At 38.0% G+C, this 27,741-nt stretch overlaps 2 protein-coding genes, 1 long non-coding RNA gene and 1 pseudogene across 3 annotated transcripts in view; 1 reads left to right on the top strand and 3 right to left on the bottom strand.

The window, feature by feature from the left end:
• LOC131529977 (NACHT, LRR and PYD domains-containing protein 12-like) overlaps positions 1 to 27,741 on the bottom strand; it is a 274,625-nt pseudogene that overhangs the window by 35,643 nt on the left and 211,241 nt on the right.
• The window catches only part of LOC131529982 (NLR family CARD domain-containing protein 3-like), a 257,033-nt gene that overhangs the window by 103,801 nt on the left and 125,491 nt on the right, over positions 1 to 27,741 (top strand). The window lies entirely within an intron of this gene.
• LOC131529990 (uncharacterized) lies at positions 15,709 to 17,578 on the bottom strand. Its single transcript, XM_058760059.1, has 3 exons — positions 17,193 to 17,578; positions 16,847 to 17,112; positions 15,709 to 16,013 (listed from the first exon to the last, which is right to left on the bottom strand). Exons 1-3 carry the CDS (start codon positions 17,321 to 17,323, stop codon positions 15,796 to 15,798), a joined length of 615 nt encoding a protein of 204 aa, XP_058616042.1. The 5' UTR covers positions 17,324 to 17,578; the 3' UTR covers positions 15,709 to 15,795.
• Positions 17,819 to 18,928, bottom strand: LOC131530014 (uncharacterized). Its single transcript, XR_009268295.1, has 3 exons — positions 18,889 to 18,928; positions 18,704 to 18,759; positions 17,819 to 18,147 (listed from the first exon to the last, which is right to left on the bottom strand). It is a non-coding gene; the product is annotated as an uncharacterized LOC131530014 (long non-coding RNA).

Below are 27,741 nucleotides of genomic sequence, written 5' to 3'. Positions count from 1 at the left end.
CAATCGAGAAAAACTGTAAGAAACTGCTATAAAAAATAAGGATACTGCCAATACTGTAATGCAGTTTGGCAGAGGATGCTGAATGAATTTATTTATTTATTCTTTTATCCATTATTTCTTTCTTTCTTTCTGTAAAACAACTGACAGTATATTCCAATGTGTATTTACGGTATGTTCAGTTGTTTGGTCTTTGAATTTTTCTCTTGTAGTGCTTTTCATCTACTGTAAGATCTCTTTACAGTAGTGTAATGAAAGTAAACTTTTCTTAAAGTTTATTGCAGAATTTTACTGTATCTGCACCCTCTATTTATATTGTATACTGTAACAGACATTGACTATCAAAAGGATTCCTATTTCCCAAAAAGAGGTTTTGGTAACAGTGTTTTGAATTGATCTCACTGGTGTTTTCTAGGCAGTGCAGCAGTCTGTGTATTTGGCAGGTTTGTGCATCATCTGAGGCCAAAGTTTGATTTTGACTGAAGATAATATGTTTTTGATTAGAATATCTGGTTTTGAACTGAAAGTTTGAGGTTTGTGCAAGTTGGTGTATAGTTTAGAGATTGTGTTTATAGTTGTGAGAAAATGATGAATTGTTTCATGAATTGTGTGTTAGCGATCGAGAAAAACTGTAAGATAAAATCAAAGAAATCGATAAGTTACAAGATACATAAACATTAACAGCAATAGGCTTCTTGTTTTGAGCCATGATGACAATAGTTTTCAAGAACAATGTAGGCAATCATACAAAGTGAAAGAAACAGTCCAAATAGGGCGTCTATATCTGATGACAATTTTGGGTCCATTTTATTTCTGATATAAGGGGTGATTTGTAGTCAGCATATTATTTTAAACTGAACAGCATGTTTTGTTACACACTGAGATTCGTTAGCGTGCTCCCAGACTGAATCCCAGGCTTCACTGGAGATATTTAGTGCAAAATCATTTTCAAACATCTGTTATCTGTGTCTCCGAGGATGGTCAAACTCAATATAACAGAAATATGAGATACATATTTTTATATTGTATTTTTATCAATATTTTCTCAATTACAGACTTATCGGTATACAAAGTAGTATTTTGCCTATTTGCCTCAAAATGTTATATTTAAAACATTATTATTTAAAATGTATGATTAAAGTTAATTTCTGAGGGAAAATGAATAAGGTCGTGTGGCAAAAATATATTTGTTCCTGTTTGATACTGTGACTTGACTTGACTTGCTTGATTTGTTTGTACTGTGACTGGAGACTTGAACATGTGTGACTCGCCCCCACCTCTGGCTAAATCAGCATCAGTAACTCAACAACCCTATAGCACTGTTTTCCTCGGCCTTTGCAGTGTTTGCAATGTCTGCATAACGCAGATGTAGAGCAGCTGCTCGAAGATCTCACTTTTGGAGGAGACTGTTGATTTTATACTGGAAAAATATACTTAAAGAAGATGATTACCCCAGAATGCATTACCAGCTATTACCAACACTACAATAATGATAAATGCTGACCAATAATTAATTACATTAATATTGAATATGGTTTTAATGATAATTAAAATATGGGGAATTTTATCATGATTTATCGTCAAACCGGTAATCGTTACATCCCTAATATAGACTATTAATTTTTCATAATTTATTTTAAATATAGTTTAATTTACAATGTAACAATTTAAAAAGCAACTGAAAGTAATTTAAAATTACATTTAGATCAAGACGAATTCGTACTAATTTGCACGACTTAATAAAATGGTTAAATCGTACTGTATCGTATGATTTGTTCTTCGCGTTCAATAAGCGTGACCCAACTCTTGATAGGAAAACGTCCTGATATTTTCCTGCAGTTTACGCGTGCCACATCTCGGTAAGTAGGCTGTCACACGGTGTCCCGATGTTCTGGATAAAGTCCATAATATGCTCTTAATTAATCAGATAGGCTCCTAATATTTGCTGGATTTTGTCAGTCATCTCTACTATTTTTGTTAAAAAATAGAGCATATACTGCTAGCTGGGGTAAACGTTAGCGTTAGCTTGCACTGATCTTCGATCAGTTTGTCATGTTCATATTGATGGAATTAATGGAAGTAGTAACCGCTGTACTTCTATTACTATTTAGTAGTTACAGCACCATAACAGCAACCCTTACTGTGCTTTACCATAGCTACTGTGGGTCTACTGTTGTATTTTGTAGTTAAAACACAAGCAGTTATCACATTAACTGTAGTTCTACCTTGTTATGTATCATATAAACACAGTTATCACAACACTTGCCTCTCTCTCTCTCTCTCTCTCTCTCACAATTCAATTCAATTCAGCTTTATTAGCATGACTGTGTAACACAATGCTGCCAAAGCATTAACATATATATATATATATATATAACAACAACATAAATAACAACCTAAATAACAATAAATAAAATCCATCTAAATAAATGAAAAGATAAAGTAAGTTTGTTTCAAGTTAATCATGTTTAACATCTAACATTGTGAATGGTTAATACATATTTAGTGCAGCTGTGTTATCATCTTCTCCAAGTAAGAAGGGCATTTTCTCAGTAAATGATGGGATCAGGGCTTCAAATCTGGGGAGAAATGTTTCCCTCACATTGTGATATTTAGGACAAATCAGCAGAAAGTGTTTCTCGTTCTCTGTTTGCTGTAGATCACAGCGTCTACAGATCCTCTGCTCTCGCTCTGTCCATGTTTGTCTATGTCTTCTCTCTCTATTTCTAAATCATGGTTACTTCATCTGTATTTGGAGAGGATTTGTCTTTCTTTAAATGGTTTAATCAATAAATAATTGGCAAATTTAGTGGTTCTGTTTAGGGTTGAGTAGCATTGCAGTTTATTTTGAAGGTCAAAGTGTATTTTTAGAGATTCATCATGAGTGTCTTTCAGATTTTTGTCAATTTCTTTAATAACGGTTTTGGGGTTGAAGCTGTAGTCGGTGAGGAGCTGGGTTTTATGGACTATTACCTCTATGGACCCCTAAAATGTTTTTGATAATTTGTAGTTGTAGTTTTTCTGTTGATGTTTTGTCCCAATTTTTTTTATTTATTATTGGTCCCCAAATTTCACTCCCGTACAGTAGAATTAGTTTAATGATTGCGTGATATAATTTGATCCATGTTTTAATTGGTAGTTTTAATTGGCCAAACCGTGATTTGATGGCATAAAATGCCCTCCGGGCCTCTCATTCAGGGCCTTCACAGCCAGACCGAAGCCCCCTGATGCAGAGATCTCGATGCCCAGGTGAGTGTAGCTGGTGCTGTGCTCGAGGACTGAACTGGTCTCTGCTTCCCTGAGACCTGGCCTTCTTCTGGCACACCATGACTCTGGTTTTGTCCAGGTTGACCGTCAGAGCCCATTCCTCACAGTACTGTTCCAGCAGGGCCAGGCTGTGCTGGAGACCCTCGGCTGCGGGGGACAGCAGAACCAGGTCATTTGACTTCAGAGTCGTGCAGAGCGAGGCCCGGGATGCTGGCGGAGCGGTCCAGAGCTTCTGCAGCTCGTTGATGTAGATGTTAAACAGGGTTGGGCTCAGACTGCATCCCTGCCTCGCTCCACGACCCTGCTGGAAGAACGCACTTCTGAGATTCACAGTTTTGATCACACATTTACTGTTTTTATACATGGATTGTATAACATCAAATGTTTTTCCACCAATGCCAATTTGTAATACTTTGTATAGTAAACCATCATGCCAAATAGAGTCGAAAGCTTTTTTTAAAATCAACAAAACATGTAAATATTTGTCTTTGTTTGCCCTTTAGATTTTTGTTAATTAGAGTATGGAGAGAATAGATGTGGTCGGATGTACGTTGTTTTGGTAAAAAGCCAGTTTGTGATTTATTTAGGATGTTGCGTCGTGTGAGGAATGTCACTATGCGGTTGTTTATTATATTGCAGAAAAGCTTTGCTAGGTTACTGCCCACACAAATACCACGGTAATTACTGGGATCCAATTTATCTCCTTTTTTATATCTAGGAGTGATCAGTCCTTCAGACCAGGTCTCCGGGACGTCACCAGAGGATAAGATCAGATTGAATAATTTTCAATCTGATCTTGTGCTCTGTTATTTCTGATGTTGTTATAATCATGTCCAATGGGTTTTGGTAATTGTTTATAGTTTTCTTTAAATCTTCTAGTTTTCTCTTTGTTTTTGTTTGGGGCTGGTCGAGGTCTGAGTAGTTTTACAGTAAGAGCTCAGACTGTGCCGCACTGGAGTAATGTGTTTGATTTGGGCTTTCACATTTTTTAAAGAGATTCCAGAAATTGTTTTGATCTATTGATTCATTGATTTCATCAATTTTAGCTTCATAATATTGATCTCTTTTGTTGCAAATGAGCTTTTTATAATTTTTCAAGCAGTTGCAGTAGGCGAGTCGTAGCGTCTGATTGGCCGGTTCTTTATGCTTTTTGTTAGCAAGTCGTCGAAGCTCTTTTCTGAGACAACTGCATTCATTATCAAACCACATATTCTTTTTTATTTTTTGTTTGTTTGTTCTATGTTTGTTTGGTTGTTTAGTGTTAGATATAGTGGCCAAAGTTTGAAATATATCATTAAGATCGGATGCTGCTGAGTTTATTCCATTAGTATCTGGAGTGAAATCTGTGGACATGAGGTCGTCCAGCATTTTTAGTATAACAGAGCTGCTCATGTTTTCTCTGAATTGTTCAGCGCTAGATTGGTTCCAACTGAGTTTTGGTTTTAAAGGGAACAGTTTTTCATGTTTGAGGGGAGGAGTACTGACCCGGTCACATGACTGTTTCAGGTAAAGGGCTGTTTGGCAGTGGTCAGAAATGGGAAGTTGAGGTCTAACTATAAAGGCATTAATAAAATTTGGGTCAATGTCTGTAATTGAATAATCAGCTACACTGGCTCCTAATCTGGAGCAATAGGTGAATCTGCCTAAACTATCTCCTCTGGTTCTGCCATTAATGATGTGTAGCTCTAAACCTTTACACAGTTTTAACACTTGTTTTCCATTGGTGTTGACTAAACTATCATAGCTGTTTCTTGGTGTGATAATTAAAGAAGAATGAATCGTGGTGTCGTTGGATATGTGATTATCTACAATATTCACATGATCAAGTTCTCTTCCAGTCCTGGCATTTAAGTCTCCACATATGAGAATATGTCCTCTTGACTGAAAGTGTAAGATGTGGGTCTGTAGCTGTAGAAAGCGTTGCTGGTTGTAACAGGGAGAGTCGTGAGGTGGAATATAGAGCGCACAGAGGTAAAGATTATGCTGTGATATGACTGATTTCACTTCAAGCCAAATAGATGAATTTTCAATTTTAACAATTTTTATCAAGTGCTTCAAATAGTCTTTGTGCCAAATAAGTATTCCACCTGAGTCACGGCCATATTTAATATTAGACTTTTTTAATGAAGGAACAACAATTTCTTTGTATCCTATTGGACAATGTAAAGCCTCATTACTGCGACACCACGTTTCATGAAAGATACAAATGTCCGTATCTGTTACACTGCTGAGTAAGTCTTGGTCTGCAGACTTGTTACCGAAAGTAGACGAGAGCAGACTCTGTATATTCCAACAACTGATTTTAAGAGACTTCATGAATAGGTTTGTGTGTAAAGTGTGTGCGTGTATATGTAAATATGTGTGAGTTATATCATGAGTCTGGAGCAGACGGTGTTCAGCAGACGTCTTGTCTGGTTGAGTTCAGCAGCTGCAGGGTTTTGTGGTCGTTGAACTGCGGCTGCGTAGCTCTTGTGTTGTGATGGCGGTCCGGCGGCTGCTCTGGGCTCTGCTGGAGGACGAGAGCTTCTCTCGTTGTTGAAGTTTCTGCTGTTTTCCGGTGCGTTTCCAAGGGCTGTGCTTTTCATCACTCTGGCGAAGACGTTCACTCCTTGCTTGTTGAGATGCACACGGTCATACGTATGATGTGGTCGTATATCAGTGTGATGTGCGAGATGAACATTAGGAATAAGCGCACAGCTTACACATTACTTCCGTGAATCACGTGGAGTGGTACATTGGCGCGTGGTAGTAACGCGGACAGAGTTATTTTGCGTCTGGGAAACGTTGAGTGGCTCTGATTGATTTTCCAGCGGAGGCATCAGTGTTTGGATCCTTGTTGTTAACTTGTGTGGGATGATCATCATCATCATCAGACAGCGCAAGTGTTTTTATTTCTTCAAATTCTTCAATGAAGGCTTTGAGAGCAGACTCTGATCCTTGTATCATGACAGTGCCATTTTGATACAAGTTTAAGGTCAAAAATCTTGTTTCGTTGTTGTTTTCAGTATCTTCAAATACTAGGATTTGTCTGTCTTTACAGATGCCTCTTTTCTTGGTGAAGGGGAAATGCTGACAGAAAGCAGTGTGCCATAAAAGGCTGTGTTCAGAGTAGAAGAGCAGGTTAGTCAGGACGCTGTGGTCTTGTTTCCGGTGTGTCCTTCATCTGCTTCTGTCTGAGGAGCTGCTTGGGTCTCTCTGAACTCTTCTGAGGGGGATGAAGGGGCGGAGCCAAGATGCTGCACGGGCCATGGCTGCTTTAGAATGTAAACAATCAGCTGAATTAACTGCCAGTGGTTTGTTTATTTTCTCTTGGTCAGGATACAAAGTTATTAAAAATGAAAAATAAGTCAAAACGTAGGAAAAAATAACTTATACTGATGCAGAAGAGAAGGAAAAGAAAAAAAAGTCCAGTTGTGTCCAAAATGTCTCTTTGTGTTGTTCCTCTCAGTAAAAGCTCACAGAGAGCTATGAAATAGTCTTATTCAAAATGTCTTTACCTTTTTTCTTCTGTAAGGTTTTTCTCTTAGTTGTTGTTTTTGTTGTTTGATGTTATCTTTTCCAACATGAATATCTTCTTCTGAAGACAGTTCCTGGGATTAGCTGTGATTTGCTTCTCCTGAACTTCCCTCAGATTCAAGTGTGGTTTAAAAAAATAAAAATAAAAAAAACTATCCAAAAATCCCAAATTCAACAAAATATTCGTCTAGATGTTGTTTTGTGTTGAATCTACTACTTTTTGAAGATATTTTTAAATTATTATCTCAATTTATCTTCAATTTTTCAGGAGCTCAGCTTATGTCTGACCTTACTGTCTCTTTCTCTCTCTCTCTCTCTCTCTCATACACACACACACACACACACACACACACGCACACACACACAGTGTGGCCGTCTCCACACACAGTGTGGCCGTCTCCACACACACACACACAGTGTGGCCGTCTCCACACACACACACACACACACACACAGACTGTGTTCACTCAGACGATACTTGTCAGCAGCTTTCTCTGACCGTAGTCTTTAATACTGCTCAGGTATGGCGCTAATTTATAATCAGATTTTATACTGTGGAAGTAAGTTAATTTCTTTACTTGAGTTACTTTTTGAATGAATGTATTCTTCCTTGGGTTATTTTTTCAGTTTCTTTGATTTAATTAACTGAATTGTTGAATTGAGTTGATGTTTTTCCACTAAATAGTGAAAGGGTCACTCTCTGGGTGTTTCTGCTGATAAGTGAAAGCACTGTGGTGGCAGCTATCTGTCGGCGCGTCTGAAAGATGGATGCAGCACTTCGCTGCTCTCTTCTGGATCTCAGAGAGCCGAGGGAATCTGCCCAGTTCTGCTCTGCAGCCCAGATTCGGGGCGTCTGTGAATTCCCAGGATGCTTTTGCAGAATTCAAGGTGGAAAATTTCAACAGGGTTTTTGTCCCATGATTCATAGTTTAGTTTAAATTTGGGGCCCCAGATTTCACAGCCATAGAGAAGAATGGGTTTGATGATGCTATCGAAGATTTTCAGCCACAGTTTAATGTGTGGGTTGAATTTGAACAGGGGTCGTCTTGTACTGTAAAAAGCCCTGCGTGCCTTATCCGTCAGATCTTTTATTGCAGTATTGAGCTGTCCAGAGGCTGAGATCGTCAGACCCAAATAATTATAACGGCTGACATGATTAAGAATTGTTCCACCGATTGTGAACTCATATTTTTTGTCAGCAAGACGAGGGTTTTTCTGAAAGATGATGATTTTTGACTTCTCCATGTTTAGGCCCAATCGTTACTGTACTTTTCCAGAATGGAGAGACTTTGGTGCAGCCCCTCTTCATGAGGAGACAAGAGCAGAAGATCGTCTGCATACAGGAGGCATTTAATTTCTCTGCCCTCGAGGGTCAGACCAGGACCAGAGGACTTATCAAGTGCTGATGCCAGTTCATTAATATAGATATTAAATAGAGTCGGGCTGAGGCTGCAGCCTTGACGGACTCCTTTCGTTTGACTGAAATAATCTGTTCGTTTGTCGTTGATTTTGACACAGCATTTGTTCCCGTTGTATATGTCCTTTATGATGTCATATGTCCTTCCTCCTATTCCACTCTGGATAAGTTTTAGGAAAAGTCCATCGTGGCGTACCGAATCAAAGGCTTTTTGGAAATCAATGAAGCAGCCAAATATTTTTCCTTGTTTTGTCTGCGTAACGTATTTTTGTATGAGTGTGTGGAGTGTGTAAATGTGATCTGATGTTCTCTGTTTAGGCATAAATCCAGTTTGACAGTTGTTTATAATGTTGTGTTCTTGAATGAACTGAACTAATCTGTCATTAATAATAGAGCAGAATAGTTTCGAGGTTACTGCTGACTGTGATGCCTCTATAATTATTCGGTCGTACTTCTCACCTTGTTTAAATATTGGAGTTATTCGATTTTCTTTCCAGATTTCAAGAAAGTGTCCTGATTTTAGTAAGAGATTGAATAATTTCAGAATAGCATCATTCAGTTTGGAGCTGCTGTGTTTCAGCGTCTCATTATATATTCCATCCAAGCCACAGGATTTTTATTTTTTAGGAATTTCATTTTGCCTATTAGTTCATTTAATGATATGGGTTTGTCTGAATGGTTTAGCTGCTCTTTAATAGTGAATTCTAGGTGTAGTTCGGAGGTCAGATGTTTTTGGGTAAGGGTTTGTTCATTTTGTGAATAGAGTTCAGTCCAGATGTTTGGGTCATGGATGGGAATGTGTTTAGCTTCTTTGGATTTATCTAAATTATTCCATAATTCCCAAAAATAATTTTGATCGACTGCCTCCTCGATCTTGTTGAGCTTTATTTTCATGTGATCAGCTTTTTTCTGTATTAGCAGTGACTTGTATATTTTAAGGGTTTGTTGATATGTGGCTGGTGTTTGTTGGTTTGCAGGGTCTCTGTGTTTTTTATTTGATAATGATCGTAATTCTTTTCTTAGTTTTTGGCATTCTTTATCAAATCAACCAGCTTTAGCAATTTCTTTTTTACATCTGTAATGTTTTCTTTTTCTCAGGGCTTTTCTGACCACTGTAGAGAAAATTGTAGTTCATTGTTCTGTTGCTAAATTGATCATTTTCTTCTCTTCACCAAATGAAGTCAGTAGAAATGAGTCTATCATGTTCTCCATGTGAGTGCTGTGGAGCGCAGCTTCATACTGGACAGGACTGTCTTTACTCCATATAAATTTGGAGGGGAGGGGTACAGTTTAACCTGCTCTGAAGATGGCAGCAGATTCGTGTTCAGACTGAGGACTATGTGACTGTGGTCTGATAACGGTAGCTGTGGCATCACTGTGAAATAGTTGATTTTGCTTTGGTCTAGATCTGTAATGGCGTAATCTACTGTGCTGCTGTCCAGATAGGAGCAGTAGGTGAGTCGACCCGGAGAATCACCCTTTACTCTGCCGTTAACTACGTATAGACCCAGGCTCTTGCAGAGATGCAGGACCTGTTTTCCATGTCTGTTTACTGTGTGTCATAACTCTGTCGTGCTTTAGTAAAACGTTTTTGTTGGTACGTATGTGAACTGTTAATATATTTATCTCCATCTGAACTAATGTAGTCCGCTTCTCTCCCTGTTCTAGCGTTCAGATCCTCCATTAACAGAACTGGGCCTAGAGACTGAAAGTATATGATCTCTGACTGTAGAGTTGAGAAGATGTCTTCATTATAATAAGGCGACTCATGTTTAGGGGATTACAGGTCCTCATCTGAACACAAAATCTCTTTTTTAACTTTTATCCAAATATGTGTTTTTCCTTTCTTCACAGGCTGAATATACTGCCACAGACTGTCATTGAACCAAACTATGATTCCTCCTGAATCTCTTCTGTTTTTAACATTAGGCTGTTTGAGGGGATACGCAGCTCTCTGTAGTTTGGAGGGGTGTAGGATTTGAAGTCTAAACGACTCCACGTCTCAAGTAATATAATTATATCTGAACTATATACAATATTAACAAAATCAGAGTTAGTCATTTTCTCCCCAAAAGCTGAAGAGAAAATCCCTTGAATACTGTAACATGTGATTTTAAACGATGACATTGAGTATTATTGTAATTACCAGAATAATGTATGAGTTCATGACACAATCGTGTAAATATATAGATTAATCCATTAAAAAGGTAATATAGAGAATATAGAGAAATACAGTGAGTGGATCCATTTTACAAATGTTACATTTAAAAATAAACAAGTAAATAAGCAAAACAAATAAGATAATAAATAAACAAATAACAAGTCATTAAGAAATAATGATCATCTTGACTATTGACCCATCGTGTGCTTAAGTTAATAGATTATCAGATATAATTTTCAGCATGTTTTGTGGCAGGTCTCTGCGAGGAAGAAGGCTGGAGATGATGACTTTGGCTCTGGGGTGGATCCTGCTAGCTGTTCTCACCACGCTGGACACGGCTTCTGTGACGTCCTCCCTTCTGGTGCTGAGGTCGTTTGTCCCGGGTGAATAATAATGTGTGACGGGGCACCCGATGCACCCTCTTGCAGCAGTCTTAAAGCAGAGTGTGAGGTGGGACACCAGAACTGACGGGTCGCAGGAGCTGCTGTTGAGCTGAGTTTGTGGAGGTGCTGGTGTTTGTGTGCTGACACACTTCTGGTGTTGAGTTGTGGTCGTGGGGCTGCTGTGGGGTCGTGTGCTGACGCGCTGCTGCTGTTGTATTGTGAGCAGCTGGGTCCTGGTCTCCTCCAGCAGTCTCTCCAGTGTGTGGCCGTGTTGGTCTCTTCTGGTCAGTTCCTCTCTCACCCTCCTCAGCTCCTGCCGCAGCTCTTGATTCTCCTCCTCCAGGTGTCTTACAGCAGAGCAGAGCTGTTGAAGTTGTTGCACACTGGTCAGGTTCAGGAGCTGATGAAGGTTGTTGTTAGTTTCCTCTTTAAACAGGAAGAAGTCCTGCTCCAGCTCAGCGATGCTATCTCTCGAAGCCTTTATCTTGGGAGACGCAGGAGTGCTGGTGTGCCCATGTGTTCTTGAGCTGGGGTCAGTGATGGTAACTGAGGTTGTGCCGGCCTCATCTTCTGCTTGGCTCTTTACTTCAGGATCTTTCTTAATCTTCTGAACCTCCTGTTTAAGGTTTCTGAAGTTCCTCTGGAATTCATTGAGGCTGGTTTCTGGACCATGACTGTGCCATTGTGATAAAGGTTCACAGTCAGCTTTGTGTCGTCGTCTCCTTCTAGAGTGAGTTGTCTACCTTTGCTGATGCCTCCTTTCCTCATACATGTCCTGGCGGAGCAGAGGACGGTGTGTCAGGATGATGGTGTTCAGTAAAGAAGAGCAGGTTACACCGGACTCTGTTGTTTTCTGGTCCACTGTAGTCAGATAACAGTATCTCTGGGTTCTCTCTCAGGATCATTTCTTTCATCTTTTTCTTGTCTTTGACAGATTTAACTTCTGCTGGATATATTATCTCCAGCTCCTCTTCATTTTTGAAAAACGCCTTAGCTTTAGGACCATTTTGTTCTCAACTGAATTAACTGTCACGTAATGTTAGCTTGGCTCGCAGGCAGCTTGATGTCCTGATTATATGCAGCTTTCAGTTGATATCAATAAAAAAAATACTTTTTTTTTTAGAGGTCTTACCTTAATAATCTTCTGCTTCTATTGTTCACAGTTAGGTATCCAATTATTTAAGGGAGCTTTAAGGGAGCTTGAACTCAAAGCTGTCGATGCTGCACTTGAAGCAGCTGCAGGGAGGCTGAGCAAATTATACAAATGTTCAACCCTCCACCAGTAATGTTGAATACATTTCAGTTAATCTTTTTGGTTTTCATGTTAATTTACATTAATTTACTGATTCATTCGGCCCAATTTTCCAAACCATTCATACAGTTCTCGAAACAAAGACACGTTTCTCAAAACTTTTAACACATTTCACCTGTTTTCACACACGCTCCAATCTGCTCAGTGTTTTCTGCAAAACTCTACACAATAACAGCATCATTTTGCACAGGTTTAACCATGTTATCATTTAGAAAACACAAACACACAATATACACACAATATAACTACCTCAAGACTCACAAAATGAACACAGATTGCACACATTTATCCGTGTTTCCTGAGTATCCTGTATGAGGTACCTGCACTGGTGTCAAAAGTACTCACATTCATTACTCAGGTAGAAGTATAGATAGGGTTTAAAAAGACTTCTGTAGAAGTTGAAGTATCAACTCAAGCTTTTTACTCAAGTAAAAGTGTAAAAGTACTGGTTTCAAAACTACTTAAAGTATAAAAGTAAAAGTAATGTAAGGAAAAAAATGCCATTAAGGACAAAAGCTTAGGTCGCGCCACAGGGGCCTATTGTGCACTACCCCACCTCCTCAAAAAAACATTTTTCTAAAGGCCATAATGACTATAATGTTATATTAAAATGTTAATGTTGAAAAATTTGGGATGCACTAGGCTACCTGTTTCAGCCGCATATATGCCCATTAAAAATTAACACATTTTAGTACAATGCAAATACATTAAAGAACCATATATGTGTACTACTGAGCATTAAAATGTTTCATGGAGAGGAAGATATGATGACTAGTTGCCTATAAGTATTGTAATGGTGCAGAAAGTCAAACTTCAGAGGCATGTCATCAATAACCTTTATTGGAATGTAAATGTACACCCAAGCTTAGCTGCAGGAATCTGTGAGGGCAACGGACAAGAAAACTGCTGTACCGGGGCAGGCTTAGTAACAATTACCCTTGTATGGTTGTCTATATACAGGGTGCACTTAAGTTTTTCAGCCTGGTTCTCATATGAGAACCTGAGATTTGGTTTGGTCCTCACACAGGCCATGGCATGTAGTGTGACCCATAAACTATGACTATAAATTTTTTTTATTAATAATAGTGATAATAATATTATTGAACTTCATTTATTTTTTTTGTTTTTCTAAACATAAATTAACTAACTAAAAAACAACAACTAAATAATCAAGTGTGATAATAGAAATGCAATTATTTCATAGTAAACTTAAAAATAAAATGTTAATATTTTTATTATCATTATTTTAATTTGAATTTTCATCATTTTCAAACGTAAAATCAGCGAGCTTTTATTTTGGCGGGTTGCCGGCATGTAAGTATTATGCGCTTCCGGGTTTAGCGCTGCTGATGGAAGAGCGTCAATGGGTGCTTCTCAAACACCCAGTGTATTAAATGTCAGACAGTTTTGCTTTGAAAACGGCAGCAGGTAGCCTAGATTATGCTTTCAGTTTGGATAGAAATCTTATACAGTAGTTTGTCGATCTAAAATGGTAATTGTGCATTAACAGCTGTCAACCATGTCGGTACACAAATGCGCGTCAGAACTTATTTACGCAGCGCATTTTTAATTTTGGTCGCGCGTGCAGACCTGCGGACCACTTATGTGCACCCCTGTCTGTATACAATAAACATTAGTGCTGTCAAAATTAATGATTAATCCAATTATTAATAAACTCAATCATGATACCTTCCTGGTTTGTACTATGCTCAATTCTATAGCTAATGGCAACAATGTCACATTTAACTAGAAGATGTAACAAACACTTTGGACTCAATCCTGTATGTACAACAACAGAGTAATCTACATCAGTTACATTCCGCTCGAGTTCTCTTCTTGAGTCTCTGAGAAGGACATCTTCGTACTTGGCTACATACGTCTGCTATGTCCAGTGTTGTGGGTAACGAGTTACAAAGTTAGTGTAGCCTACTTATCACAACATTGTCAATCCAAACGCTAATTTATTCAAACGTCTCTCTGCCGAACTACTTACTGTAGCTTAATTTGCGGAGGACGAAGAGAAAGCACCCGTTTGATAAATGAGCCAGTAGTGGAGAAATAATAACTTTTAAGCAATAATCTTTTTTGAGTAACGACCCCAACACTGGCTGTGTCCTTGCTGGAGTGTGACGAGATTTGTGTCGTGTGCAGTTGCGATGGATCGGCGTACAAACCAATAGTGTGTCGGAATGGTGTATGTTTATACTTCTCATCCAACCACAATCAAATTCACTCTCTCCGGATGGCGCCATTTATCTGGATAGGTTTTTGTTTTTTTTTGAAGATGACAAGCCGGAATGAAAACAAGCCGAAATGAAATGAAACAGGAGTAACGAGGCTATTTTTAAAATGTAAGGAGTAGAAAGTACAGATAATTGCGTGAAAATGTAAGGAGTAGAAGTAAAAAGTCGGCTGAAAAATAATTACTCCAGTAAAGTATAGATACCCAAAATTTCTACTTAAGTAAGGTAACGAAGTATTTGTACTTCGTTACTTGACACCTCTGCAGCTGATGCAACTCTAATGTTCATAATAACAGACAAAATGAAATGTTGCCAGAGTGTTTCTGTTCAATATGCCGCCGTTAGAAACAAAAAAACAAAACAAAACAGCACTATCCATCCATTTATACTGACCATCATCTTGAGCACCGAGATGGTACTGATGATCAGTAGTGCAGGTTTCTTGCCTCGGAGGCATGTCTATAACAATTGAATACTTATGTCACACTGCTGTACTAAATGTTTTGTTAAGACTTAAGCATGTATAATGAAGGTTCTATGTCCCACTTCAACTTTTTTACCTTGAGCTAATGTGCTTGGCGTTGGCATATTTTGCCGTAAAGGGTTTAGAAAATGAAGAGAAACTGAGGCTGTGAAGATGATGAACAGGACATAGAATTAATATAATTAATTAATAGTTCAAATGTCTAAAGAAGGTAGTATTTAAAAACAGCATCAGCCAGTATGTGACAACCTATGCTGCAAAGAAATAATCACCTTTAGTTATTTTCAGCAGCTCAGCCCTCATTTCAGCTGTTGTGGGGAGAAAGTTGATGGAGGTGATGTTGTAATTTTGCACTACTGCTGCCTGGTGTTTGCATGGTGCTCCACTATGGCCAACTGGACATGTGCAGAGCTCCAACTCCATGTCCACTGTATAGGTGTGCCCTGATGTAGAGGATCTCACCTGAAACTTCTTTTCTCCAACCTAACATTGATATGAAGACAAAAAAAATACAGACATATTCGTTTCAGAAAGGACTTGCATTCTTGCGTAGACCTGTCTTGCCAGACTAGCTTTAAAGAATGAACTCGGAAGGACACAGAACGCATCTTTGTGAGAACTGAGACGCACAGTGATCTTGTTGCTCAACTAACCATCTCAGCACATTTTAAGTAGAGGGCCAGCACAACAAATGTCACAATGATTACTTCACAGATGTTATCATCTATTACAACACTTGGTTACATAATTGTTTATATTATTTTAGATATTATTTTACTGCATGTATTTGTGAAAATGTATATACATATTTAATGTAACTAATGGTTTGTCAATGTCTTAAATTTGTGTAAAACAAAACGACAAATGTTTGTTTTATAATGATTTTATGATTCATATTTAAAAATGATATTTTACCTGAATAATATCAGATGCTTTGATATTACTTTCTGTAGCAAGGAATCTTGACCGGTGGAATGCCTCCCAATGGCCGAGTGCAATGTCTGTCACACGTGCTTCATAGTACATCTCTAGTCGGGTGATGAAAAGGTGGAATAATTGAGGCAGGTTGAATGCTGTTGTCCTTTGAAGTATTTTGTCTTTCAAGACACGCATTGCAGCCTCCACATAGTTGTTTGTTTGGTTGCCACGTGTTGCAAGCCCCTCCTATAGCTGAGAGCCCAACTCTCACGTCGACTGTAAAGACTCTGTAGATAGGACAGGAACTTCCTGTATCTGTAATGAGTTACAAAAGAAACTGTAAAGAATAAATACAATACAATAAAACCCTCTGAATAGGCCTCTGGAGGGTAAAAACATCCAAAAATATTTAAGCTACCTCTACCTGTCTACTATTTTCTCTACCTGGCGGTCGAAGGGTTGTCAAGTGCTTGCTGGTAGAGTAATTCAACTGTACTCGTCTCCCTGGCATAAAGCATGTCTTTTACTATGCTGAACAGTGTCTGTCTGTCCTTCATCTCAACTTTGTGTTCTTTGTTCCACAAGCACCTCCACACAGCTTGCAGAAGAAAGACCTGTGCTATAGCTCCCTTCTCTGCCTTTGAGTCATCTGTAAGAAACAAACAAGGGCCTGCATCACCTCGCCCTCCAAATGCATCATTTTTTAATAAGGACTTCAGCAGCTCCAATCCCTCACTAATTGTCTTCTCATCTTCTGGGTTATCACTATCCCAAGAGAAGACCACCTGCACAGGTGTGTGTGTGAGGAGGAGAAACACCCTGCAGTTCTCCCGGTCCATATTACCAGATGAATCCATAAAACACATTTCTCCACTATTGGAGAGACTGTGTGTCCGTTCCATCAACGGCGAACAAATGGCTACAAGTGGTGTTCCTGCTGAGGACATTTTAAGCTTGGCGCAGGTGTCATTACAGGCTTCATTGTAGGATTCTACCTGCCTTTCCAAAGCTGCTAGCATTCCCTCCCCACTTTGCTCTCCAAACTCCTGCTTATTCACCTTCTGATAAAGTCTGCAAATAAAATTGACTGTTTTGACTACCTAAGTCTGTCAAAGCTACTAATTTGTACCAAGTAAAATTTCACCTACCTGTAGCAAAACTGAAGGTCTGGGCAACGGCACGGCTGGCTGAGGCATATACATATTTGTTGCCATGCTCAGCCAAAAGGTCACTTTTAAGTACAGCCAGAGCTGATGTTGGGCTGTGCCCAATTTTAAACAGCTGAATCAGGGTTTCAATTGCCTCGACCCCTACATCCTTGTGCCTCAGTGCCTCCGCAACAAAGATGTTATGGTTATGTACATTGTACAAACGCACAGAAGTTGGGTAAGTGGGCATACGGGGATCATTGCTCCTGAAAACAAAAAAAAAAAAATTACACAAACAAGCTAGCAAAAACACTTATTTTATCTCATCTTGACATTTCTAACTCACCTACTAGATCCTCCCCTTTTTAGTCTGCCAATAGAAAATATTATTTGACATGTCCAAACTTTCATTTTGCCATTAATTATTATTATTATTCCTAAATTTATCCAGGAAAACATCCCATTGACATACAACATCTCTTGGCAGCAACAACAAATATGCCAATGAGAATTTTGTTTTTACAAGGAGTCCAACAACAAACAGTATGGACCACACAGAGGTCTGATCTCACCATCATCGATTCCAACAGGGATTACATGAAGAGACAAAAAAAATGAGACAGGCTAAAACCTGTGCCAATATCTCCAAGACATTTGGAGAAATATACTTGCAAAGCCGAAAAATTGAAAAATTTATATGCATTTGTGAAAAACACTGAAAAATGCTTTTAGAGATAATGTCATGAAAAAATGATGTATATTTATTAAATAATGTCATGAATACATTTTGTATTATTGTTTTAGATTTTATTATTTAGATTTGCAGGTAGATTTCTCCAAGTGTACTGGATATGTTGCAACAAAATTTAGCCTCTCTCCATGTTTTTTTCTCTTTACAGAAGGCCTACAGATGGTCAGTACATCACAGGGATAAAAATCTCACTGGACTATTACAATTTCAGGTGAAGAATCAAATGTGCCTTTTGCACAGTACAATTTACTGCAAAGTCATTTTCAGTGTAACTAATTGTCCCACACTTATGTAGTGTAAAGCTGAATGAACTGATTTGACATTACCTTATAAAGCACACGCTGTCCCTTATTTGGTTTTGTAACTGCCATTCTCCAACTCACTCCTGATGACTCGCTAAGCTTTTCACCCATTCCTTTACATCACAAACCTCTGTCAATGCAATTCTTAGTGATGCTTCAAAACTTGTGTGGTCCAATTGTGATTCGCCTTGTGTAGTGCATAAACGATGAGTGCAGAAGTGATATTTATACCCAGGAGGCAACCAGTTCTGTAAAAGTAAAAAGTCATCGGACAGAGAGTTCGGCCATTAGCATTATAACTGAGATGGCACAAAGTTTAGACACATAACAGTAAATCAAGTTTAATATTAGTTTAATGCTTAATATTTTTTTGGAACCTGTGATACTTTTTTTTAGAATTGTTTTGATGAATAAAAAGCTAAAAAGAGCCGCATTTATACAAAATAAATATTTTCTAACAATACAAGCTTTACTATCACAGTACTGTATATTGTTAGAAAATATTTATATTTTAAATAAATGCCGTTGCTTTTTAACTTGTTATTCATCAAATAATCCTGAAAAAATGTATCACAGTTTCCAAAATAAACAAACAAATATTAAGCAGCACAACTGTATATAAAAATAGAAACCCATTATTTTAAATTCCAATATTATTTCAAAATATTGTTCATTTCTGTAATTTGATCAAATCTTTGAGGAGCAGGAGAGAGAGTGTGTGTGTGTGTGGGCGCGCGCTATGCATGCATGTATGTACATATGTGTTACATAAAATTAAATGAATTTTTTTTGTTTTTTTTTTACCTTCAGATGTAACGTTACGGCTTGGTCTTCGCCACAGACTAAACAAGCGTACTCTCCTGAGGGCGATCGAAATTAATAAGATAGAAGTTAAAATGAAAACTATGATTATAATTTTTTTTTAAAAACCCACATTGGAACCTACAAGTACTTCTAATAATAAAATGTTATTAAAAACAACTGTTTACCGTTTGTCAGCGACGGATCCATCAACGACCTTGATTGATGTCTAAACTCTTCTCAGGTGACAGGGTTGACCAATGAAATCCAGTCAGAGACGTGAGTCATAGCTGCGGGGTGGGGTTTTTGCGTAGGGGGCGTGGTTTGCGCTTAACTGGTTTGGGGAAATCTCGCACCCTACCATATCCCAGAATTCATAGCGCGCAGATGACGACGGCGGATGAGAGTTCTGTGGGGAATTCACATTGAAATGTAAGTTTTGTGTTTTCATTTACTCAAATACCTAGCGAAGCAAGTGTTAAAAGCCAGGGATTTTTAACACAAAGCCCACAAACAATAACACAACCACTATATAAGGCAATAGTCTTTACTTTTGTTGTGTTTTGTAGTGCTGTCATGTAAGATATGTCCACAAATGTTTTAACCAAACTTGAGCACTTCAGTATTTTGTATGCATGCCCTGCTGTCATATTTTCTAATGCTGCACCAATTTTTACGTATGTTTAAATATGTTGTACATATTTTTCAAAGAGTGCACCACTGTCTAAATATTTTCCATAAGTGTTTCCATTTTCTCTTGTTTTAGAACTATTCTGGAAAAAATGAGCCTGTTGGGGAAGGACTTAAAAAATACAAAGTAATTAAGTTAGACACAATCTGAAATTCATTGTGCTGTTGTTAACAGGCATGATTTATTTGCTCTGTTTTAGGATTGCAAGTGTCCCGGGACGGGTGAGGGGGAGAGTGTCCCGGGACAGGTGAGGGGGTGAGTGTCCCGGGACGGGTGAGGGGGTGAGTGTCCCGGGACAGGTGAGGGGGAGAGTGTCCCTGGACAGGTGAGGGGGTGAGTGGAAGCTGGTGGAGCTACTCAGAGAGGACATCAAACTCCAGAGAGAGAGGAGAGAAGAGCACAGGAGAGCACAGGAGAGCAGGGAGAGACTGGAGAGACAATAAATTATTTATTAACCCTTCTCTTAAGAAGAGAAAACGGGGTACATTAAAAAATGGGTACATAAAAATTTTTCAGTATCTTTTATTGTCACGTTGTCAATGAAACAACCAATTTCTGTAGTTTATTTTTGTGATGTAAGTTAAAAACAAAATGGTAAGTTGTATACATTATTCATTTTTGTAATGTAATTTATTTGTAAATGAGCCTGAGTACTTTCTGTACATTTTGTATTTTTTATGCATATTCACGTGTAAATAAAAGGGAAGTAATTATGTACATTGTTCATTTTTAATGCAGCTTACAAAACATTCTTCTATACATTTATTTTTTTGTCCTGTAAATAAATGTTTTACACATTAAAACAAATTGTTCTATACATTACTGAAAGTACTTTTTACAACTATTTATAACATAGCCTAGGTTTAACATCAGAAAAACAACATTGATTTTGAGCCCAGCCCTGCCTCCATGTCTCCTGGGGTCTTCAGGAGGTGAATCTCTTGGTGAATGGCCAGCAGCTCCCCAGCGACTCGGAGGACAGTGCGGTGGACAGCGGACCGAGGCAAGTCCAACACTCTGGAGACCACTCTGTATGACGCACCACTGGCCAGACAGAAGAGAAAGACCAGAGTCTGGACTGTGGCACTTCTCAGAAGATCTAGCAGCACTGTCAGGACCTCCCCGCTCAGCCCAAAACCATTAAAAACCTGTCCAGCACTGACACATTCAGCTTTATCCTGCAGTACAGGGTCTGGTCTGATTTAGGGAAAGAAGGAAAAGAGAAATTGTTTAGAGCTATGACAAAGTAATTGGTAGAAGAAATATTGAGATATTTTAGTAAACTACTTGTAGTAACTACTAATACCACACTGGGGAAAAACTACTAGTCATATTTCAAAGAAAACCTTAGTTAAAGGGATAGTTCAACCAAAAATGAAAATTCCAAACCTGGAAAAACTTGAGAATGAGTAAATGATTACAGAATTTTCATTTTTGGGTGAACTATCCTCTAATTAAAAGTATTATCTTGCATACTCTAATATACTCAAGGTATTGAGAGTAAAAGTAAAGGTATAGGCCTACAGTATTGTTCTGAAAAAGAATTAGTCAGGAAGGTTTTGCATTAATATTACTGCTGCTCTAATGTGTGTTGCATTTTACTTCTGAATATGTTCAAGGTTGTTAAATTTAATGTTGCCTACTTCATATACTGTTGGGTTTAATCTACAACAATGCATCATGTTGTAAAAGACCATATTTTTGTAGTGTTGCTGTCCTGTGAGAAAAAAAAGAGAAAACTTAGTACTTCATATTTGTACGAGAATACTTAACAAATGTACTTCCTTGCAGTCCACCACTGATTATTTTGAAAATGAAAGCAACAACATTTTGTCAGAATATTAACAAATTGATGCTAACTATATCAGAGGCTGCATCTGAAGGACTCGGGCTGGTCATGCAGGGCACTGGTCAGCTGGCACAGCTGCCGCTGAACATTGAGCTGTTCAGTGCCCTATTTGTTTATTTATTTATTTTTCACTGTTTTATTTTTATGCTTAACTGCCTAAAAAAATCCAGGTTGCAAACCTGTCTACATGCATAGTCAAAACAATGAAATATATAAAATCGCACCTTTGTAAGATATCAGTCAGCATTTGAACTGCTACATGTGTGTGTATTTTGTAGTTTTTCCATTATTCAAGTAATCTCCAAGCAGTACCTGCATTTAAAACTGATTCAGAGTTTCTAAAAGCTCCTTTGTCAAAAGCTCTTTGCTCGCTTTTGAAATCATTACAATTAACAGGCCTAAAGTACAGTGTTTTATTTTTTTTTATTATTATTAAACTGTGATCACGTAAATACAGTTTCCGTCGTATTAAAAACATCTAATAATTTTTTTTTTTCAAAAGCATACCATATACAAATATACGAGAGTGCGTTAATTAGGGACAAACATATTTATTACAGTATAGAAATTATAAAATATATTTTCTTCCTTATTCTCTGATAAAAATGTGGAAAAAGATTACATTTGGCATTTCTGTCAGCATTACCCATGATCCTCCGCCTCCGGATCCAGGCCCCGGCCGTGGGTCAATTCTTCTCATTGCACTCAAACCACTGTCCATGTAAGTCACAAGCTCATTACTAATAATCACGTTTTGTTTAAATGTTGTAATTGATGCCTTTCTTTGCCATTAAAGTCACATCCCAGCTAACATAAGACCAGCGGGCCACTGGCGGACGCCGCCCGCGGTTCACCGGCGTTTTGCTCATCGTTATTCCAGCGGACCACCAGCGGCAGCCACCGCTTTTCCCGACAGCGGTCCGCTGACGAGCCGCTGTTTATAATTACTGTTTACTGATGGTCCACTGACGGTCCGTGGTTCATAATCAGTTCGATTACGCTAACCAAAATATCCTTGCACACAATAATGGATCAAAAACAATGTACAATGGCAAATGAAAATTTATTTTCAGTGAACAGATTAAACATACAAATGCATTTACAGTATATTTATCAGATGGTTTTATCCAATGTGACTTTCGAATAGAAGCATTCAGTTCACATATGTCCATACAGAAGTCAACCACAAAATTAACCATGGTTTGACTATGATTGTTGTAGTAAATTCACAGTAACTACCATAACCATGGTCTTACTACAGCATAGTAGTAAACCTATAGTAACTACAAACTTCACCATGGTTTCAAAAACTATGGTTACCACAGTTTTACTCCAGCATTACTAAAATATTACTATTGTAGAAGCAAATCATCATTCAGTTCAGCTCTCTTCCAATAGTGTCTGTGCAATCAGCCAAGCGTCCCCAAATAAGCAAGCCAAAGGTGACAGCGGCAAGGACTCAAAACTCTATCGGTGACAGAAACTGAGTAGAAAACCTTGGGAGAAACCAGGCTCAGTCGAGGGGCAGTTCTCCTCTGGCCAGACGAAACCAGCATGGCATGGTTTAATTCCTGCACAGGTCAGATTGAGCAGAGGACTTGTCTGGTTCTCGTGGTCTTGTCCCGATGGCCAACGAGGTCTTCACAGGGGATCTGTCTCTGGAGCTCATCTAGCTGACATGGTCTCCGCTGACATTCAATCTTGCAGTGATGACAAAGCACCAATGAAACCTTTGGCCACACCCTGATGGAGAAAGAAAAGTACATTTTAAGTTAAAAAAATTAAATGATGCCTTTTAAATCACTTACAATATATCAATATCAGTTAATTAAGTCAATTTGTGATGAAACAGAAGTGAAACCATTTTTTTTCTTTTTTTTTTGTGGCATAAATCCATCCATTGCACAACAGGGAGCATTGATGCTGACTGGATTTCTAATAGAACATGTTCATTTCATATTATAGGGCTAAGTTACCTTAAATAGCATAAAATAATAGCATAATATAACGGTCCTGCTTGTTGTTGATAAATACCAATGGTGACGTTTTACAAATTGATTGATCAGTTGTCCCAGTGTTCACTGAGCCACGGTCTTTCCCTGTGCAGGAACTCGTGCACGATCTAGTGATTCACTAACCTAGAACTGACTAGAACAATCCATTCAGTTGTTCTCTTACGAAGCGCCTTTCACGAGACAAGAATTCATTATAGTAGCACAGCTTTTGACATCGTGTTTTATGGATTAAACAAGGTGAGAGCATGTTCCCTTAATTTAAACTTCCCTCAGACATAACGTATCATACAACGCTTATTCAATGTTTTTATTTATGTTGTACGCTTGTGTATAAATATATACATTTTAAATAAAACATTTACACCTTTATAATATACGTTTTTATAAATGCAGTATAACGTTAAGTACAAAGATTTATTCAGTTATACAACTCATAAAACACTTTCTAAATGTCCACTCAAAAAAAATTGGATATGTTGCATGATTTTCTCATTAAATTTAGTCTAAAAAATAACATTTATTTAGTGCAACTCACCTGACTCGTGAACTTGACAAGATGACGGCGCTGTTTCTCCCGCGGAGTCACTCAGGCTCGTGCACGTGCAGAATGATCTCAGTGTTGGCTGGATTTGTTTTTATTAGTTTAGTCAACATTTAGCATTCTGAATGTTGACTGGATTTGAAATAACCATTCATTTAATATTTTTAAAATATACTTGTGCAGACTTAATATGTCTTCTCAACTAAGCACAAGCAATAAAAAGAGTTCAACTTAAATATTTGGTAACACTTTATTTCGATAGTCCACTTTAGACATTCTACTAACAGTAAGAAACTTTGCAACTACACGTCAACTAGCAGTCATTAGAGTATTAGTAGACTCTCTGCTTAATAACTTCTAACACTTTATTTTGATGGGTCCACAACATACAACATACTGACTATGAGAAACTTTACAAGTATATGTCAACTTATTCTACCGACTATCAAAAAGTGGACTATCAAAATAAAGTGTAACAAAATATTTTTGCCCTTTCAACATTTTGTTAATTGGATTTTTTACAGTGTACATATGCCGCAGTATTATTGAAGTGGGAGGAACATCATAACTAATTTAAACAACTGTTAAAAAGTCTGAGGTCAGTAGGATTTTTATATCTTTGAAAGAAGTCTCTTATACTCACAACTCCAACAGTTAAAACAATAACATTGTGAAATGATATTACAATTCAAGAGAACTGTTTTTTTTATTATTATTTGAATATGTTAAAATTGTAATGTATCGCTGTGATCAAAGCTGAATTTAACATCATTACTCCAGTCTTCAGTGTCACATGATCCTTCAAAAATAAATCTGATTTGCTGCTCAAGAAACATTTCTGATTATTAACAATATTAAAAAAAGATGTGCTGATAAACATTTTAGTGTAAACTTTTTTTTTTTTTTTTCAGGATTCATTGTTAAATAGACTCCAGACCTTTAAATGGTATTGTACAATACTGTTCTAAAGTTTACAGTCAGTGAGGTTTTTTAATAAATTAATTTTTATTCAGCAAGGATGCATTAAATTGATGAGAAGTGAGAGTAAATATTTTTGTTTCAAATAAACACTGTTCATTTTAAACTTTGTTCATTAAGGAATCCTGAATAATACACACAAAAGACAAAACAAAATACAAATCAGAAATCTTTCCAGAGCAGCAAATCAGCATATTAGAATGATTTCTGAATAATCATCATGTAAAACTGAAGAGTAATGATGCTGAAAATTCATCTTTGATCACAGAAATAAAATACATTTTAACATTGTTGGATTACAAATTTATAAAATGTTAAATCTAGGTTCCAATGTAATAGTATATAAACTGAAAAAGTTAAGTACATTGTATTTAGCATTTATGGTGAAGATGATGACATCAGATGAACGATTCTGTTAAACGAAGTTTGTAGCAAGAGGTTCCTGCCAGTTCCTGTTCTCTTATTGTAAGTCAAATGAGCCATTCTCGGAGACTCTCACCTTTTGTTTGTAATGACTCTTGGTGCCCCTGCTTCAATCTTTGGACAGTTAGGCTGTTTGGATTAGGAGTGGTTAAATGTGGCAGGTTACTATACTTGAATACTTCATTTGCATGCTTTGTTTAAGGTCGTCACCCAGGTGCTTTGTCTCCATTCCTAAGCACTGGCCCCTAAATGTATATAAACTACAATGTATCACTGCTTTAGTTAGACTTGGATGACTACATCGACACACAGCGAGTTCTCAATAAAGAGTAACTTCTGTATGAAAGATATCCCAACGTCTCCTGGTCTCTGCTTCGATGAGGAAAAAAGTTTCCAACAACATCACTCACTCATGTTTGGATGTCAAAACCTTAAAATAACTTTAATAAAGAATTGTGAAAGATGCATGGTGATATGATGACAATGAGTGTGGCGAAAACATTCCCCGATTTGTGTCGCACTTCTTGGACGAGTTACCACCTGTGATATTTAACAATGTGGATGTGTCAAGCCTGCTCTGTAAAATGGAGAGCCTGCACAGTGAGGTCAACGCGATACGGCATGCAGTGAACTTACAGGCGGATATTGGGGAAGATCTACGAGCTGTTACTGCGATCATTGATAACAGAGTGTCTAATGTGGAGAGGCGCCTAGAAATAAGCCGTAAAGGAGGGCATGGTCTGGATTCACTGTGTGAGCTTAAAAATGCCTGTGAGGGAGAAACGGCAGGTGCTCCCACTGTGGAATATGATGTGGGCCTGGAGGTGACAAGTGGAGCGGGATCTTGGCGGTAGAGGAGTCTACTTCCATGACATCGGAGGAGCAACGGAAATCATCAGAATGGAGTCTGGTAGTGAAACACGGCAGACGCAGGAGGAATTATGTGGATGACCAAACACCTCTGACTAAGCAGCGAGCTGGTAAAGCTAAACAAAGGATGTCTAAGCCTATTATTGGTACAGGGGCACGAGGTGTTTGCTACCAAATTTACTCCAGATCTTAGCGCTGAAACTTTGTCAAACTATCTTAAAGAAAAGCTTGGCCGAGATGTGAATTGCCAACGCATTGACACTATGAACAATAGATACAGTTAATTTAAAGTGAGTGCTGAGTGTATTAATGTGGCGGAGATGTACAGTCCGGAGCTGTGGCCCGAAGGTTCCATTGTTCGTCGTTATTATGAGCCACGCAAAGTGAGAGCGGTGGGGGCTGATATAGCTGCCTCCACGTCAGGTGCATCTGTGTCTGAGGGGGCTGCTGTAGCAGAGTGCACTTGATTTGAATATGCGGATTATATCCTATAACTGCCGTGGACTGCGAGTCGGTGACAGTGTTGGGGATAGGACCCGCCACACAGTAGTTGATAATTTGCTGCAAAACTGTGATGTCCTGTGCTTGCAAGAAACTTTATTATCTAAACAGGATTTGGGAAAATTGAACTCTTTTAATGACAATTTTCATGGTGCTGGCACATCTACAACTGATCTTACTATGGGTATAGTGAGAGGAAGGATATCGGGTGGTGTGGCTACCTTGTGGCACAAAAAGTTGGACTCAGTGATAAATATCATTAAGGTTGATGTTGACTGGTGTTTCGCTGTATGGACGAGTTGCTCTAGTAAAGAGTTAATTATCCTTAATGTATATGCACCATATGAATGTCAACAAAATGAGGACGAATATTTAAATAGATTTGCTTTTATTGGCTCTTTTATTAATGAAAATAATCTTGCTCTATGGATACTGGGAGTATTACAACAAATGAGGTTTATCAAGCAATAATTCAGCTTAAAGATAGGAAAACTGGTGGTTTTGATCAAATAACTGCTGAAAACCTAAAATTTGCGAGCCCTAGACTTGTGGTTCTTCTTGCAATTTGTTTTACTGGTTTTATGATACATGGGCTGCTGCCAGAGTCTATGTTGTCAGTCACCTTGTTGCCTGTTATTAAGGATAAGGCTGGCAAGGTAGGTAGTTTGGATAACTATAGACCAATTGCTTTAGCAAGTGTTGTGTCAAAGGTTTTGGAAAGAATCATATTAGATCGATTAGGTGTTTATCTTGATACCACAGACAATCAGTTTGGTTTTAAGGCTCACCATAGTACTGATTTATGCATATATGCTCTGGAGGAAGTAGTAGAACTGTATAAAAGACAAAATTCCACTGTTATAATCGGCTTTACTGATGCTTCTAAAGCTTTTGATAGAGTTAATCATCAAAAGTTGTTCAGTAAACTAAGACAAAGGGGTGTACCTAATAGCATATTAAGAATTTTGACATATTGGTACACTAATCAATGTATGCAGATAAAGTGGGGTAATAGTGTCTCAAATTCATTTAGAGTAAGTAATGGAGTGCGGCAAGGAGGTTTACTTTCACCAGCTCTTTTTAATGTCTATATGAATGAATTGTCAGAAGAATTAAGTGACTGTAGGACTGGATGTATGCTTGGTAATACCATAGTCAATCACTATATGTATG

The sequence above is a fragment of the Onychostoma macrolepis genome, chromosome 22 (assembly GCF_012432095.1).
Source record: "Onychostoma macrolepis isolate SWU-2019 chromosome 22, ASM1243209v1, whole genome shotgun sequence".
NCBI classification, from domain to species: Eukaryota; Metazoa; Chordata; class Actinopteri; order Cypriniformes; family Cyprinidae; genus Onychostoma; species Onychostoma macrolepis.
The sequence above is the reverse complement of the archived record's forward strand: the minus strand, read 5'-3'. Positions and strand labels throughout refer to the sequence as shown.

Bases quoted from the DNA above. Each gene is read 5' to 3' on its own strand.
- LOC131529990 (XM_058760059.1), bottom strand. From the start codon at position 17,323: ATGTTGTATGTCAATGGGATGTTTTCCTGGATAAATTTAGGAATAATA. The intron at 17,113-17,192 runs GTGAGTTAGAAA...TTTTGTTTTCAG, and splicing joins AAAAGGGGAGGATCTAGTAG to GAGCAATGATCCCCGTATGC. The intron at 16,014-16,846 runs GTAGGTGAAATT...AACTCATTACAG, and splicing joins GACCTTCAGTTTTGCTACAG to ATACAGGAAGTTCCTGTCCT.